At 56.6% G+C, this 15,465-nt stretch overlaps 1 protein-coding gene and 1 long non-coding RNA gene across 4 annotated transcripts; one reads left to right on the top strand and one right to left on the bottom strand.

Annotated features, from left to right (window-relative positions):
• Nucleotides 1-274: 274 nt before the first annotated feature.
• LOC121233830 lies at nucleotides 275-12,356 on the bottom strand. The gene is made up of 3 exons (XR_005934042.1): nucleotides 12,171-12,356; nucleotides 5,557-5,562; nucleotides 275-285 (listed from the first exon to the last, which is right to left on the bottom strand). It is a non-coding gene; the product is annotated as an uncharacterized LOC121233830 (long non-coding RNA).
• Nucleotides 11,321-15,465, top strand: ANKRD33 (ankyrin repeat domain 33). 3 transcript variants are annotated; one of them, XM_030037228.1, is made up of 5 exons: nucleotides 11,321-11,516; nucleotides 12,446-12,763; nucleotides 13,055-13,184; nucleotides 13,930-14,070; nucleotides 14,210-15,465. In XM_030037228.1, the coding sequence occupies exons 2-5, from the start codon at nucleotides 12,455-12,457 to the stop codon at nucleotides 14,986-14,988; spliced, it is 1,359 nt and encodes a 452-aa protein (XP_029893088.1). In that variant the 5' UTR covers nucleotides 11,321-11,516; nucleotides 12,446-12,454; the 3' UTR covers nucleotides 14,989-15,465. The 3 variants fall into 3 exon arrangements, with proteins under 3 accessions (XP_029893088.1, XP_029893089.1, XP_040984858.1); XM_030037229.2 differs by lacking the exon at nucleotides 11,321-11,516 and having other exon boundaries at nucleotides 12,442-12,763; nucleotides 14,210-14,496; nucleotides 14,664-15,465; XM_041128924.1 differs by lacking the exon at nucleotides 11,321-11,516 and having other exon boundaries at nucleotides 12,442-12,763.

The raw sequence follows: 15,465 nt of genomic DNA, 5'->3' as shown, positions 1-15,465 counted from the left end.
ATCCAGACGCATTCTGACTCTCCAGCCAGTTTGACTCCTCCTGTCCCCAATGTCTGGGGACACGAGATGAGCTTCTCGGTCTCCCCTGCACGGTAAAAGCCGGGCAACCGCAACAGCTCTCTCCCTTCCCTGCAGCCCTTCCCTGCTGCTATTTTTCATGCTTGGTTGAGTGCAGCACCTGGATCTGCTTTTTCCACAACAAGCCTCTGCAAGCAGCTGCCTCGTAAAAATCTCTTTACTATTATTTTCCCTCCTCAGCTCCGGGCAGTCCTGCCGGTGCCGTGGCTCACCGCAGCCCAGGAGCCGGCACCTCGAGCAGCCGCGGCACCGGACAGGCACGCAGAGCCGTGTCCTTCCCTCTCCCATGTCTCTGCTTGCACAAGCAAGACCAAACCTTGCCATAACGTGGCTGCGGCACACGCAGGCAGCCGGTCCCCAACATAATTCCTCGGTGAATCCGCGCCAGTGGCAGGGAGGTGCTGCGTCCCTGGCTGGCGGCTCAGCTCCGACACCAAAGGGAAACACTGATGGCAGCGGGGCTGACGCTTGATGGAAAGCAGAGCAAGATCTCCGTTGTCAAGAGCTTTTCTCACTCTGGTTGCAGTACCCTGCACCCTGGCTGACCTCGATGTATACAAGAATAAATTAGTTAAGATAGAAGAAACACCCTCGTTAAGCTCTTCAGTGTGAAACTGCAGCACGGGGGTTGTGCCGGGAGTGGGGACCTCATGGACCGACATGGGTGGATGGTGGTACCCAGCACATCAACCCCCAGCTGATGATCCAGAGGTGAGGAGATGGAAGAGATCTCCACCAGCAGGTAGAGCATCCTTAATAAAACACTTAGTGCTGCTCAGCTCAACTGCCAGATACTTTTGCACTGGAAATTGCTAATAAGCTAATTCTGGTGCTGCATCTTTCTCAGCAGAGCCTGGTCACAGTGAAGCTGGGATGAGGGTGAGTTTTCCCAAGCTCAGGAGAGCCTGGGCAGCCCAGCCTGCCCCTGCCCAGCTCCCCACGCGTGCAGCCACGTCCCCAGGGAGCACGGGGACAGGGCTGAGCAATCTGGCAGTAATTAGGCAGGGAAAGTCAAAACCTTGCTGGGTTGCTTCAACCATCAATGTGTCACAACTCAGAAGGGAGGTATTCCAAATGCCAAATTCAGATGTCATCAGCAATAACCTGATATACATACAAGGGGCAAGAGGCCCATCGATGGCACTGGTGTCACCACCCCTGCCCTGGCTGCTCCCCAGTTTCTATCCGAAAAAGGGGCAAAAAGGGGAAATGCAAACAGAGCACTGGAGTACGGGAGGGCAGGCAGCACAGGGAACCCCCACAGACCCAGCACAGCATGGGACAGCACAGACACTCTCCTCTGACCTGCTCACAGCCATAAAAAGATATTGAAAAGCTAAATTACCATTGATGAGGGTGGGTATCAGGCATTTCACCAGGGCCAGGGTGGCACCCAGGCACCCCAAACCCATCCCCGAGACACTGCTGGGGATGTCCACGCATGCCCGTGCCTGGAGCCAAGCTTGACGGCAAGTTTCCTTTTCCCCTGAAGCTGCCGATGCCGGCGCTCATTGACAACGTTATTAGAAAGGCAAGGGTGAGGAATGGAAGTGGTTTGACCTTGGAGAGACAAGCTTCGCTGTCATCCCTCCCCTTCCCCCCATGCCGTAACAAGGGGCTTTGCAATCTGTCAGCACTCCTGACGTGTGAGCAGAAAGCACTTTTTATGAAAGTAATTAATTTAAAACCTATTAAATAATTTTAGAAAGATGCTTGTGGACATCTCGAGGTGATTAGCATTGCAGAAGAGCACCAGGAGGCAACCTGGGGTACAAACACCCTCACGACGTTCAACACAACCCACCCGTGAAGGCTGCAAACCCTAACGGGACAGGGCAGATTGCTCGGTCCATATTGCAGCTATAGTGCCCAGGGTGGGATCAGGTGCCCAAGAAACTCTGGCTTCCCATCTCAAACCCAAAAGCAAGCACAGGGCCTGCTTTCACCTTGTGCAAACCAAGTGGGGGCATTTCGAACCCCCCCTGGGTTCATCCCCACGGTGCTGGGGCTGGGTGAAGGGGTCTTCCCTCCAGACCGGGGGAGAGCGTGGAGGGTCTGCATTGTTTTTTCCACGTTCATAAATCACTGCTCTTTGTGGCCCCTTCCCCATGCATTGCACAATTCAGGTTAGGTTATAAATAGGATCCTGGGCTCTTTCAGGTTGATAAAGGCCGAGGGGGGTGGAGCAGCAGGGAGGCGTCACGACTACATAACACTTTCATTGCCCTGTCAAAATAAAGAATACCGGCGCTGCCGACCCCTTTTTTTGCAGCATATATCAGCCAAGCTTCTGACACCACATTTCAGGCCAAAATAGGGATTAAAAAAAAAACAAAACAAAACACAACAACTCCCAATGGGGCAGAGGTGTTGGTTGCCCAGCTCCACAACCGGTAACCCAGTTGCTGCTGGACTTTGCTGGGGAGTTCAGCCTCATGTCGGTTGTGCCCAGAGCATGGTCCACCCAGGTGCCCTCTGCACATGGTGGGGCATTGGGATGGAGATGCTGGAGCTGCAGGAGCACAACCAGTTCATCCCAGACCTTCATCTCCTGGCAGTGGAAGGGGGCAGAAGCCCCCGGGGAGGATGCAGTGGCAGGAGGGGGATGCTGCAGCTCCGAGGGGACAAGACGGAGCTGCTGTCCCGCAGGCAGCCGCAGCACAAGCCCCATCGCTGCAGGAGTGTCCAAGGCTGGAAAGGTTTAAAACGGAGCCCCTTGCCCCACCAGGGTCTCTTAGGGCAAATTTTGCACGGTGAAAACATACAGTGATGCTCACGCCCGACACGCAGAGTTTTTGGGAAGACCCAGACCCACAGTAGCCTTGCCTGTATTGAACGTTCCTCTGAAATATCACACAGGTCCACCTCAGCTCTGTCACACGAGCATCCTTGTCACAGACTGTTAATGCACCAGCCCACACTCAGCCCTCGTTCCCAAACATCCCAGGATACGGAGATTTGCTCACCCCTCTGCAGACACCACAGGCCATCTCCTCCTGCCCAGAGGAGGGGGGTTGATACCCCAACCATTACCCAGCTCCCCCAGGGACCCCCCCCCGCATCAGACCTGAGCACCCCAAAGCCTCTTGTGCTGCCAGCATCGCCGACAGCAGCAGCACCCGCTGCAGGGGAGAGGGACTGACCCGTGAACATGATGGAGGACGTGCCCCGAGCCTGGCGGGGGGGGGGTGGTTTGTGCTCGTCCTTGGGCGACAATGATAATCAGAGAGATTTATATCAGTGAAAGGGCAGGGGGGAACTACAGGGAGATTAAGAAGGTGTTTGTGAGCAGGTGAGGTGGGTCTCATCCTAACATCTCAGTGAAATAATATCAGCAAAAGCAAGGGAGGTCCTTGCTTCTGGGCTGCTCCTTATGGAAGGACACTGGGTTGCGTTCCCTGCACACCCTTTGGCCGTCGCATCATTTAAGCTACAAAATCAGGGGCTGAAGAAAAAAAAAAAAAAAAAAGAAATGCCTGAGATCACCCTCAAGGAGCCACTGGCTTCCTGCCTGCCTGCGAGAGGCACTTAAAAGAAACAACATGGGTGAGTGGCACTTCTGGAGAGGCCAGGCTGCGAGGAGGAGCCCCGGTCGGGCAGGCAAAGCCCTGAGGGTCCCTGGGGCCACGGTGGTCCTAGGACAGGGTTCAGCTGCCGCCGATGGAGGATCAGCACCCAGGCAGCATCCCATTCCCCTGGGAGCATCGTGCTGGACCCGGGAGAGGTGCCATCCCTGCGGCAGCCGCGTCCACTCCCAGTCCCGGACCCCCGTTCCCAGATACAATGAGCCCCTTTACGAGGGCAGGGAGGTTATCCCCAACGAACCCCCGGCCGAGCCCAGGGACAAATCTGACACAGATCTGCCTTTAACAGCTCCAGTGATAAAAATGCCAGTTTATTGGAAACACATGGAGTATTTATAGGGGACATCAAAGCGGGAAGGAGGTTTACATAGCAACAGGCCAGATTAAGCAGAAGGCATCTGCTTTTTCAGCAGCCATGGGGCTCTCGGGAGGCACAATAAATTGGCGGCACACTGGCCCTTTCATTCCCTCCTTTGGGGAAAGCAAAGGTTGGCAAAACAAAATATAACCACATGCCCGGCCATGTAAAACATGACAGGAATGGGAGCGTCGGGTTACCGGCTGTGCGGCTGCACCCCGACACACACACGGGGCTTGCAGGGGAAGCAGGAGGGGATAAATAGCCATGGCTATTTGGTATCACAGCTCCAAATGGCACCTCGGCTCCAGTTCGGCTTTGTTTGCCCCCCGCTTCCTCCATCCCCAGGCTGGGGATGGCACCCAGCATCTCCCTCTACAGCTGCTCCTGTGCCGTGATGCTAAAGGAGACCCTACCACCGTCGAGCTGCCAGGTGCAGGATTTTCCTCTAAATACAGTTTATGGTGAAGGAAAAACCTTTGCCCTGCCCAAAGTGCACCATAAGGAGCTGTTTCTGGATTTATTTGATCCTTGAGGCTCACGTGGGCTGAGAAGCAGCATCCCAGGCAGGGTGATGAGCTGGCTTCTTGCTGGTGAGCAGCATCATCTGCTGCTTACAGGCAGGGCCCCAGCCCAGCTCTCCTGCACAGCACAGCCAGCTCCTCTCGCAGCTTCATTCCTCAGTTTCCCCACTGCTGAAGCAGGTCCCCCATATGCCTGGTACCTGTAGGGCTGGGATAACTGGGAAGCATTGCATGGGAGACGGTCCGAGGGTTGCATGCTCTGACGCTGCACAGTCAGCAGAGGGAAGGACTGGACGGTGCCAGGTCTAATCCTGCCCAGAGGAGACCGCGCGGCTGTAAAAAGGTACCAGGTGGTCCTGGGCGAATCGTGCTGGGGCAGGTTTTATTTCAGCTCGACAGCCTGAACTCGGCTGGCCGAGGGCTAACCCACCGGTGATGCCGGGTTCCCATGCTGCAGTGCCTTGTGTTAATTAACCTTCCAAACACTCCCGTAATATTTTGCCAAATCTAATAAGGCAGAGCTGGCCGAGGAGCTGCGGGAGGGAGAGGCAACGCCTGGGGTCCAGAGGGGTTCCCTGTGACTCCAGCTGCCATTTGCAGTTTTCCGCTGCCCCCCATTACCTCCCCTCCCTGCACGGATGATGCTGGAGCTCATCATCATCACTCCTGTGATGAGTTGCCGATCTCAGCCTGCCTGGTGCTGCCCACCCTGCAGGGCCCTCCCTGCCAGCAGGCACTCCCCTTGCATCATCCCAAGCTCAAAAAAACCTGGAAAAAGGGTAAGAGCCTTTTTTCCATCCAGGAACCAGCCCACCCAGCCCCTGCCTGCTTCCACCAGAGCAGCAGCATCCCACCCATCTGTGGGTGCTTTGGGGCAGAAACAGAGAAGGAGAGTAAAACCGCATCCTCCTGCTGTAGCCAGGATACGACCGGTAGAGACTTACCCCCAGGCATCCTCGGAAAGGGTTAACTCACCCAGTGTGTGCTGGACGCTGGGTGTTCATGGTCCTACGGGGGCCTGGGGAAAGATGATAAATAGCTGGGGACGTCCTCTCCCCTCCGCTAACACCAGCGGAGCCCAGCTGGGGAGCAGCATTACCCACCTCCTATCCATCATTTTCAGCCAGCCTTGTCACATCTTGTAAATCACCAAACCTGGCTCCATCCCTGGTCCTTCCTGTGCGTCCCTTCCCCGGACTCGGGGCATCCCACCCTTCCCGTCCACGCAGTGACGCTCTAGGCGGATGCAGCTCCCATCACGGTGCTCTTCTGTTTCTATTTATTGCCTGCGTGATCAGATAACTTGACATTTATTTACATAGCCAGGGACACAGCTCCTCTTCTAGCTCTCTGCGCTCGGCTGCCCCAGGGCAGTTATTAGGTTTCCTCAGGCCCCTGTTTCTCCCCGGGCTCCAAAAGCAGGAGACCCCAGCGTGGCTGGGTTAAGCACCTTGGAGGTAGGGGAATTTCTGAGTTTTTTTCTTGGCCCCAGGAGCTGCTTTTCCCCCAGCTGAGGATGGTGTGGAGCTGCTGGAAAATGCCTCTCCGGGGAGGGACCTGACGTGAGGAAGAGGATGGGTGTGCGAGCATGGCTGCGCATACTTGTGCTGCTAGGAGATATCCAGACAGCTGCTCAAGAAACAATGTTTTATAAATACAGGGAAATACCTGCAAATGACACAGCCATTTTCCCTGCCACAAGCATTAAAAAAAATCAATTACTGCGTTCATGGTCACCACCAGCCCATGGGACCTTCACTGCTGTGCTTGGGCTCATTTCCAGGCTTTTCTTTGCAGCCCTGATGGCCAGGCTTTTCCTCAGACCTCCCTAACCTAACGGGTCTTCCAAGATCACGGTTTCAAGAGTTATCCTGAATATCAGACAAATACTGGGCATCTCCACTCCTGCACAGAGACACCTGTGACGGTGCTGCATCGCCCTTACGGAAGCCCTGGACCTCACTCCTGGTTAAGAGCCATTTTCAGGGAGATATGGAAAGGCTGAGGGATACGGTGACAACCAAGAAGATGGGCTGGAAATAAATCCTGGCGGAGGCAGGGACACTGACTGGGGACAGGGACACTGGACACTGGATGTGGTGGCCTTTACCTGCCAGGCAATTCCTTATTGTCCCAGCTCCCGCTGCCTTGTAAAGGGCCTGATGGATAATGCTCGTCATGAAGGCGAGAGAGTGATGCCGTCACCTCGCCTTCCTCCGTGCGCCGCGATCCATCTTCTTTATAGCAAGTATCCAGAGCCAGCACCATCTGCGGCACCAGAAATACAATTACCGGGGAGGTGGGGGAGCCCCTCTCCTTCCAAATTTCATAGAGGCCTCGCAAAGCAACCCTGAATTACTCCTCGCACACCAGGGACTTCATGCAGCACCGTTTCTCTTTAGGTATAATTACAGCCAGGGAATTAGCAAGTCTGATTTTTCTCCCCCCTCTTCTGCGCTGTCCCCGGTGCTTCCCCCCTCCAAAAAAAAAAAAAAAAAAAAAGGAGAAATTGAAATTGATCTCCAGCTCTGGCGCTGGCCAGCTGTAATTTAATCAGAAAAGCCTCTCTCTTGGCATTTATTTATTTTTTTTAACCCCAAGGTTCTAAATTAAAAAGGACAGTGGCAGGGTGGGAATCGGAGTGGCCGAAGCCTCAGCTGTGGTTTCAGGGAGCCGCAGCGGTTGCCGAAGCATCTCACCAGCCCCTGTGTGTGGAGACTCGCACGGGCTTTGCTGACCGGTGACCGGCAGCACCGAGGAGCCGTGCCTGGCCGCATGTGGGACTGGTTTGATAACCTGGTACCCAGGGCCCAATCCTGCTCCCTGTGGACACCCACCATCTAGCAGCTCTCCTCTGGTTTGGGCTCAGGGCTCTTAGTCGTGTTGGCCTCAAACTGGACTTCCAAAAACAAAGGCAAATTGCAGAACTGTAATGCAAAAGCCTCCTAAAAACCTTTTGACCTGATGCTGCTGTTACTGGAGCAGAAATGAGAAAAAAATTGCTTATAACAAACACACCCAAGTCCTTAATTGCCTTTTCAGGCAGGAAAGCTGGGCTGTGCCAGGGCTGGATCCCCCTCTGCCTGCACTGGGTTTATGAAACTCTGTGTAAAATAAGGGAACAAAATCCAGATTTCCATTTTATTTTGTATTTTTTTCCTGCCAAAGATAACTTTTCCTTTCAACACCCATTAGCCTGCGTGCCATAGCGCTGCCGGCTCGCTTTGGACCAGGAGGTAACATCCGTGCCAGAGAGCCTGCCCGCAGCCTCAGATAAGGCGGTTTATGGTCTTAACGTGCATTCGAGGTAAATCCTGGTGAAATCCCCCGGTTTCAAGCACGTGCTGGAGCGGGCAGGCATGCTGCTTCCCCGCTCAACATGTGTCACCTCCGGGGATGTCCTGGCATGGTACCAGGAAAGCATAAGACAAGGGGTTACTGTCCCTGCTGCCTGTGGGCAGCAGCTCCCCAAGGTGGTCGGCCAAGTGTGACCGATGCACAGACTGCTTTGTCCTCGCTGGTGGCAGGGGGTGACATTCCTCAGCACGGCAGGACCCGTCATGGGAGGCAATCCCCGCTCCGCAGCGTTTTGGGTAAGGAAAAGGGACGCAGGCAGCAGTGAAGGCTGATGGTTTGGTCTCTGGCCACGCAGGTGATGGGAAAGGCAGAGGATGGGATTTTGCACCATGGTAGAGAAACCCTGGGATCGCACTTCACGTGCAAACCCTGCTGCTGCCCCCGCCAAGCCTCAGCAAACTCCTGCTTGCACCGGGTTTTGCTGCCTGTCCAGGAACTGCAGCGGTAACAGCCCCTGCCGGCGCGACCGCTCTCGCACAGCCGCAGCGATGTAAATCATGGCTTGACCCCAGGTTTGCACCGGCTGCCGGCCCTCTGCGAAGGGTTGGCTTTGTCATCTCTTACGGTGACACCCGCCACTGATTTACAACCGGGTTGGGAGCAGGGCTGTGACACACCAGACACCTCCTCACCCTCCGGCAGACGGCTGCGGCAGCACCCGGCCCTTTCCCTGCCACTCCGCTTCTTCCCAGGGCATCACCCAAGTGCGGAGGCAGCGGGGCTGGATGCGGCCATGCAGCAAAGCGCGTTACCGTGTCCCCGCAGCCCTCTCCTGCGCATGGGGCAGGAGCTGCACTCGGCCATGACCCGGCCCTGACCGCAGCGAGGAGAGCCAGGGTTAGGAGAGCCCATCCCCGGGTTTAAATCAACGCCCTCCACTTCCCTTCCATGCTGAGTTATTGCGCCCTGGTTTTGTGATGGAGATGACCAGGCAGTGAGGGATGAGTGACCTGGGCCAGACCACCGGGCTCGGTGCTCCCAGCCGGACCCTGGGCAAGGGGTGAAAGATCAGGGCTGTCCTCCAGCCCCCTCCTGGCCCCCCCACCTGCGTGGATGCTCCTGAGCGTCAGCTGTGATTTAGTGTGTGCGGGTTCACCGGGAGAGCGGGCGATGCTCTGCTGCCGGAGGAGCCGCTCTCAGCAGCGCATCCCCACAGTGAAGCGGCCGGCTCTGGTGCTCTGGGCTCTGGTGCTCTGGGCAGGGCTGTCCTTCTCCCTGTGACTGTTTCCACGTGTCAGCTGGGTTATTTATCTCCTAGCTGTGCTTCCCTCCCTCCCTCTGTCCAGGATGTCCTTAAGGAAGAGGTTCCCAGGCAGTGAAGCCCAGGTATGTACAATGAAGCCTGAGAGGATGCCATCACATCTGGAAGGATGCTGTGACATCTGGGAGGATGCCATGATCCCTGGGAGGATGCTATGACATCTGGGAGGATGCCAAGATGGCTGGGAGGATGCCATCACATCTGGAAGGATGCTATGACATCTGGAAGGATGCTGTGACATCTGGGAGGATGCCATGATCCCTGGGAGGATGCCATGACATCTGGGAGGATGCCAAGATGGCTGGGAGGATGCCATCACATCTGGAAGGATGCTATGACATCTGGGAGGATGCCATGACGCCTGGGAGGATGCCATGACATCTATGTACAAACTTCTTTAAATAAATAAACAAATAAATAAAAATAGAAGACCTATACCCAGCCTACCCGCTGCCCTCTCAGAAGTCATATGTGTCTTTCCAAGCCGGTGGAAGGACAAGGGTGTGCTGGAGGCAGTCGAACAGATCTGCCACCCCTGCCCGGAGCTGCCCGGCCGCCCCAACCCGGTCCTTCCCGACCGGAGCCACCGGGGCCGGCGGGACGCAGCCTCCTTCCGCAGCCTCCGGCATCCCCTTGTGGCAGTCGGAGGCTTTGCAAATCCACACAACACCCCCCCTCCAGCACAAGCAACGTCCTCCGGTGCCGATCAGCCTGTCCCCTCCCTGGCCTGGCCACCCCAACGGGACTGCACCGTGCTGGGGGAAACCTTCATCCCCACCGAAGGCACCGGCGATGGGGTGAGAATTGAGCGAGCTGAGACCATGGCACCCCAGACCTCGTCCTTACGCAACCGGCTCAGAGCCTCCTGCTTGCGGCAGGCAGCAGATTACGGCATGGAACTCCCCGGATAACTCCCTAAGCCCTAAATCTGCTCCAGGTTCTCTCCCGAGATAAGGCAGCGTGGGAGGGTGGCTATGGGGCAGGAGGTGTCACACCGGGGTGACACCGTGCTGGCCGCACCATCCCGCTGATGAAGCTCAGCCCCGAAGCGAGGGGCGAGGGTTGGGTTTTGGTGCTGCAATAGGGGATCCGGAACCACAGAGGTTCCCCCGTGGAGTTTGGGGGCTTTCCCAGGCAGAGGAGCCCGGAGGGGGCTGGCAGCCCAGCTACACGCTGTGTCGAAGGGCTCGGAGCAGGTCCTGGCCCCTGACAGGGATGGACACGGCCGGGGTGACACCAGGGTTTGGGAGGATGCTGCAAGCGCAGAGCCCAGCTCCGGCTCCGCAGTGCTGAGCTTCGGGATCCTCATGTTCAGCAGCAGGATCCTGATGTTCAGCATCGGGATCCTCAGCTCGCGCTTCCCAGCAGGATGCACCCAGCACAGAGGAAACAGCTGGGATCCTTCATCTGCTCCGTATTTTCATGTTCAAGGATGGAAGCAAAGTGACCTTTGGGACTCTTGCCTTAATGGCTGCTTTAAATGGAGAACGTGGCCTCCCACGATCTGCTTTGGGACCAAACTCACGCCTTTTTGCCATGAAAATAGCTGATCTGGAGACTAAAAGTGCCCTTTCCCAGATCTCACAGGCCAGCTGGCCCCTGTACCTCAGAAAACATGTAAAAATCAATGAACCACAAAAAAACCCCTTTAAAGATGAAGATAAGAGAGCAGTTATGTTTCACATGGAATTCAGGAAACCAGTTTTTGCAGCTCCTCTGCTAAGGCTGCCCTGTGCTCACCGGTGCCCTGAGGGCTTTGGCATCTCGATGCCCAGAGGAGGAGAGGGGCTGGAGGCTCCAAGGCACCTCTCGGGGGGGGGGGGGGGGGGTGTGGGATTGCAGAGTTTATTTAATGCACCTGCAAAGTTACAGGTATCTGTGCCCTCGGCCAAAGCAGCAGTTCCCCAGATTTATCTGAGCAGCAAATTCACTTGCATATAAAGGGAGCTGAAAGGAGTTTTGGGGGTTTTAGCTGAGCTGATGGGGGCTGCTCAGGCAGCAGCATCTTACCGAGGTGAGACAGGTATAAAAATACAGCCCAGGACTCCCAGCAGCTCCTCAGCTAAAGACGTTAAATCCTGCCCAAGCAGCCCTGATCCTGCTCAGGATGGATGGAGCCATTTTAAGCAACAGTTTAAATTAAGATATCTTGGCTAGCTGAGCACACGTCAACGTGCAGGTTGTCACAGCTTTGGTGCCCAAAGGCCACCTCAGACCTGGAGCAGAAACCTCTTTCTCACTGCAAAGGGTAGGGGTGATTTTCCACTGTCTCTAACAAAGTTTTCCGTCCTGGTTGGAGCCGTGATGCTGCCCAGCTGAAGAGGGACCCACAGGGAAGGTCTAAGCCGCCCCAGGTAAGATCAGGCTACAGTGAGAAGGGCATCCCTCATCCCCAGAGCCTGCTTTGGGATGTCTGAGAGGGGTGGGAGAGTTTAATGGAATTGCAAAGGCTTTCTTCCTTTCACAGCACCTATCAATTAATAATTGGCTTCTACTTAGAAGTAAACCAGTTTAATTTCTGCTGCCAGGCTGCAGCCAGTCCGTCCCTGCCCCAGAGCTCCTGTACCAGGGCTGCGGGTTGCCCTGTGTCGTGCGGTTTAAGGGGCTCCTCAGGGACCCGGGAGCTGCTCCGGCCTCTGCTATCCCGCTGCTTGGTCGCAGGGAGCTGGATTTAACCCTTCTCTCTGTACACTGCTCTGGTCCTGCTGCTAGGAAAGGTCTTTGCAGCTGCTTTGATGTGCACCAGTTAAGTGGGGAGGGCACCGTGGGAAGGGCTCAGACCCTGGCTGTGTGGCATGGGGAGGGATGGATGTGGGGTCTTCTTGCTGGCACTTGGCACGACAGCCCGGCTGCATTCAGTGCCCCGATCAGCATCGCTACCACCCCAGAGATATTCCCAATCCCCCCACCCACCTGGTTTCAACACCTAGACCACGGGACATTTATCGGCCTTTCAAACTCCCAAGATGTCCCCCTGTTTTCCCTGCTGGAGATGGTGCTGTGGGGACCTGCCCCCCACCTGGGGTTTTGCAGCATCCAAGCCCCCAGTGCAAGCATTTGCATGGGACAGAGGATGGAAACTGGACCCACAGGCTGTGCTGGCGGCTGGGAGCCGGCCGAGGCTTCCCAGTGGGATGAGTGATGCCGGAGCGCACATGGTTCCCACGCCCACTCTGTGTCTGCACAGGGGGGAGTGAACGGTCCGGAGTGTCCCCTCGTCCCCCCGGGAGAGGCTCCTGGCCCCAGACAGGGCTCGGGGCCAAGCTGGGCTCGCTCCCCCCAGCCGGGCCGGATGACAGATGCCTGTGGTGGAGGAGAACATGCTGCAGCCCCCACTTCCAGCCTGGATGCCTCCGACCCGGAGCTGTATTATGAGGAGGAGGAGGAGGAGGAGAAGGAGGAGTCAGAACCCTCAGACACCAGCAGCATCTTCTCCGACGACTCCGTCTACCCTTGCTATGAGCTCTCCCCGGGGGCTGGTGGTGCCGGGGACCTCAGCCTCTACCAGTGCTGCGCCAGGAACGATGCCAAGCTGGTGAAGGAGAGGCTGGAGCATGGGGTGACCCGGAGTGAGGCCACAGAACTGGACGTCAACGGGAGGGTGAGTGGCTGCGTGAGCACCCTGCAGAGCAGAAAGAGGATTTCCCGAGAATAGGCAAATCCTGAAGGATGGTGGTTGCTAAAGCAGGTGGGGCAGGAGGGAGAGTCCCAGGTGGGATGGCTTTGACACGGGATGGGTCTTCTGGGATTGATCCAATCCTTGGAGTAGAACCTTGTCTGTTGTCCCATCCTGAGCCTGTCTGGTTTGGGGTGGGGGGGACCATGGGGGAGCACTGCAGTGGGGAGGATGGTGCAGTGCCAGCCCCGGTGCTGAGTGCCGCCCCCTCTCCAGAACGGGCTGATGGTCGCCTGCTACAAGGGCTTCATCGATATCGTGCCCCTGCTGCAGAAGTGCCCCTACATAAATGTCAACCAGCAGGACAAGGACGGGAACACGGCCCTCATGATGGCAGCCCAGGCAGGTAGGCACCGCGCTCGGCCTCGGCACAGGGCAGCCCCCACGAGACCCCTCAAGAAGTGATGTGACCCCCTGTGCTTCCCCTCCAAAAACCTTAAAATGAGCCGTCAGGAAAGCCGAGCGTCCCAAGGGATGTGACCCTCCCCATCTAAGTTTATGGTTCATCTTAGCACCGTTTTAAAACTGGGTAGATGATGCAAAAATGGAGATTCCTACAGCAATGTTGTCTCGCAACACATCCCGCCCGAGCAGTGGCGTCAAGCTGAGCCGGAGCTGCCCCACATGCTCCAGAAAAGCCCCGCGAGCTGCAGTGATTTACCTGCACACAAGGTCCGAGCTGGCAAATGCCGTGTATATGGACCAAATCTCTGGTCATGATGGTTCTCCTCGTTACAGCAGAAGAGCACGGCTCCCTCCACCCTTGTTAACCACAGGCAAAAGGAGGAGGGTCTCAAAGTGGGGATCACCCTTTATTCCCACTTTATCCTTGCTGGAATTGATGAGGGGGTTTGCATTTTTGGACTCTTTCCTGCATTCTCTGCTGAAGCAGCTGGTGCGCCAGCGCTGTTCCCTGCACAGCCAAACCCAAAACAAAATAAATCCAAACCCTGTCAGTCCTGATCCCTCCAAGTTTCTGCATCGTTGTCCTCACACAATGCAGTTCCTGAATACTCTTTCTCCAACAGGCACCAGCAGTTATCACTCCTTAACTGTCGAAACTCTAACGCAGCTTCTCTCTGGCTGTTAAGGACACATCACCATTGTCAACTACCTCCTCAACTACTACCCCGCGCTCGAGGTGGACAAGCGAGACCCTCGGGGCCTGACGGCGCTGATGAAGGCTGCGGTGCAGGGGCGGCATGACTGCGTGGCCGCTCTGCTCCTGGCCGGTGAGCATCTCCCCAGGGATTCTCTGGGATCTTGGGGGAAGGAGTGGCATTGCTGCTCGCCCTGCGCTTGCTCCCTGCTCTCTGGGGTGGGACAGGGTGGGACACCGTGGTGATGCTCTCTGCATCCCGGTGTCTCCAGGAGCAGACCTGCAAGCAGTGGATCCCATCAAGGGGAAGACGGCCAGGGAGTGGGCAGCCTTCACTGGCCGCTTCGAGACGACCGTGCGGATCCGGAGCCTCCTGCAGCGCCCGCGGGCAGAGCAGTTCGGCAGCCAGTACCGGCCCGAGTGGCCGGCCCTGGCCGAGTTGGTGGCCAGGGCACTGAGCCCCAAATCCAGGGGCAAGAGGCTGTCGGAGAAGATCCAATCCATGTTCACCTTCAGCTTCCCCCACGACCCCAAGGAGGATGGCGTGATGGACCACATGGTGAGGATGACCACCTCCCTTGCCAGCCCCTTCGTGGCCACTGCTTGCCAAACTGTCTGCCCCGACAGCCCCCCTGAGGTGGGCAAGCGCAGGCTGTCCGTGCCGGAGATCCTCGGGCAGCACATGCCGGATCCAGATGCTGAGCCAGAACCCACTTCATGCCCCAGCACCGGTGCATCCTCTTGCAACGGCCAAGCCATGTCGGAGATCCGGCTCCTGCCACCACGCCGGCCGGCCGGTGGGCTCCTGAGCTTCCTGCCCCTGTGGCTGCGGCGCGGGAACATCATCTTCCCTGGAGAGCCTGTCCCAAAAATCAAAGTGAGCAAAGACTCCTGCCCGCCTGCCAGCTCGAGGGAGCGGAGGCAGAGAGGGAAGGACAAGAACCTGCTGCAGCCACCCAAGTGGAAGTACAAGGAGCTGAAGGAGGAGAAGAAAGCAGCCAAGGAGGCAAAGAACGAGGAGAAAAAGAAGAAAGGGGGGAAGAGATGCTAAGTGAGAGGTGTCAGGGTGGGGGCAAGGTCCCAGCCATCCACTTGGACCCGCTTGCTTTTTTGGCATAAGGGTGGTTTCCTTCCCCAGCGGGATGGTGGTGCCCGAGGGAGGAGGATGCCGTGGATGTACCCAGCTGAGATGCCCCAGCCCTTGTGGTCCTGGGTCCCCGGCCACTTGTCCTCTCCCGCCTCGAGGGTGGACACCCCGGCCTGGCTCTGGTCATGCCAGGCTCTGACGTGCTGAGACCCAGCCCTGGGCCGGGCTCTGGGTCTGCCAGGGAGCAGGTCTGTGGCAGAAGTGGCTCTTTTCTCTTCTTTTTTCCTTTTTTTCTTCTTTTTTTTTTTTTTTTTCCTCTTTGATCTTTCTGAAATCTTGATATTGCAGCACGTGGTGGAACATGGTTGTGCAAATTAAAATGGAAGTGGTTGCCATGTTAACAGGATTGGTTTAATGAATAAAGCTCAGGGTTGTTTGTTG

The sequence above is a fragment of the Aquila chrysaetos genome, chromosome 15 (assembly GCF_900496995.4).
Source record: "Aquila chrysaetos chrysaetos chromosome 15, bAquChr1.4, whole genome shotgun sequence".
Lineage (NCBI taxonomy): Eukaryota > Metazoa > Chordata > Aves > Accipitriformes > Accipitridae > Aquila > Aquila chrysaetos.
The sequence above is the reverse complement of the archived record's forward strand: the minus strand, read 5'-3'. Positions and strand labels throughout refer to the sequence as shown.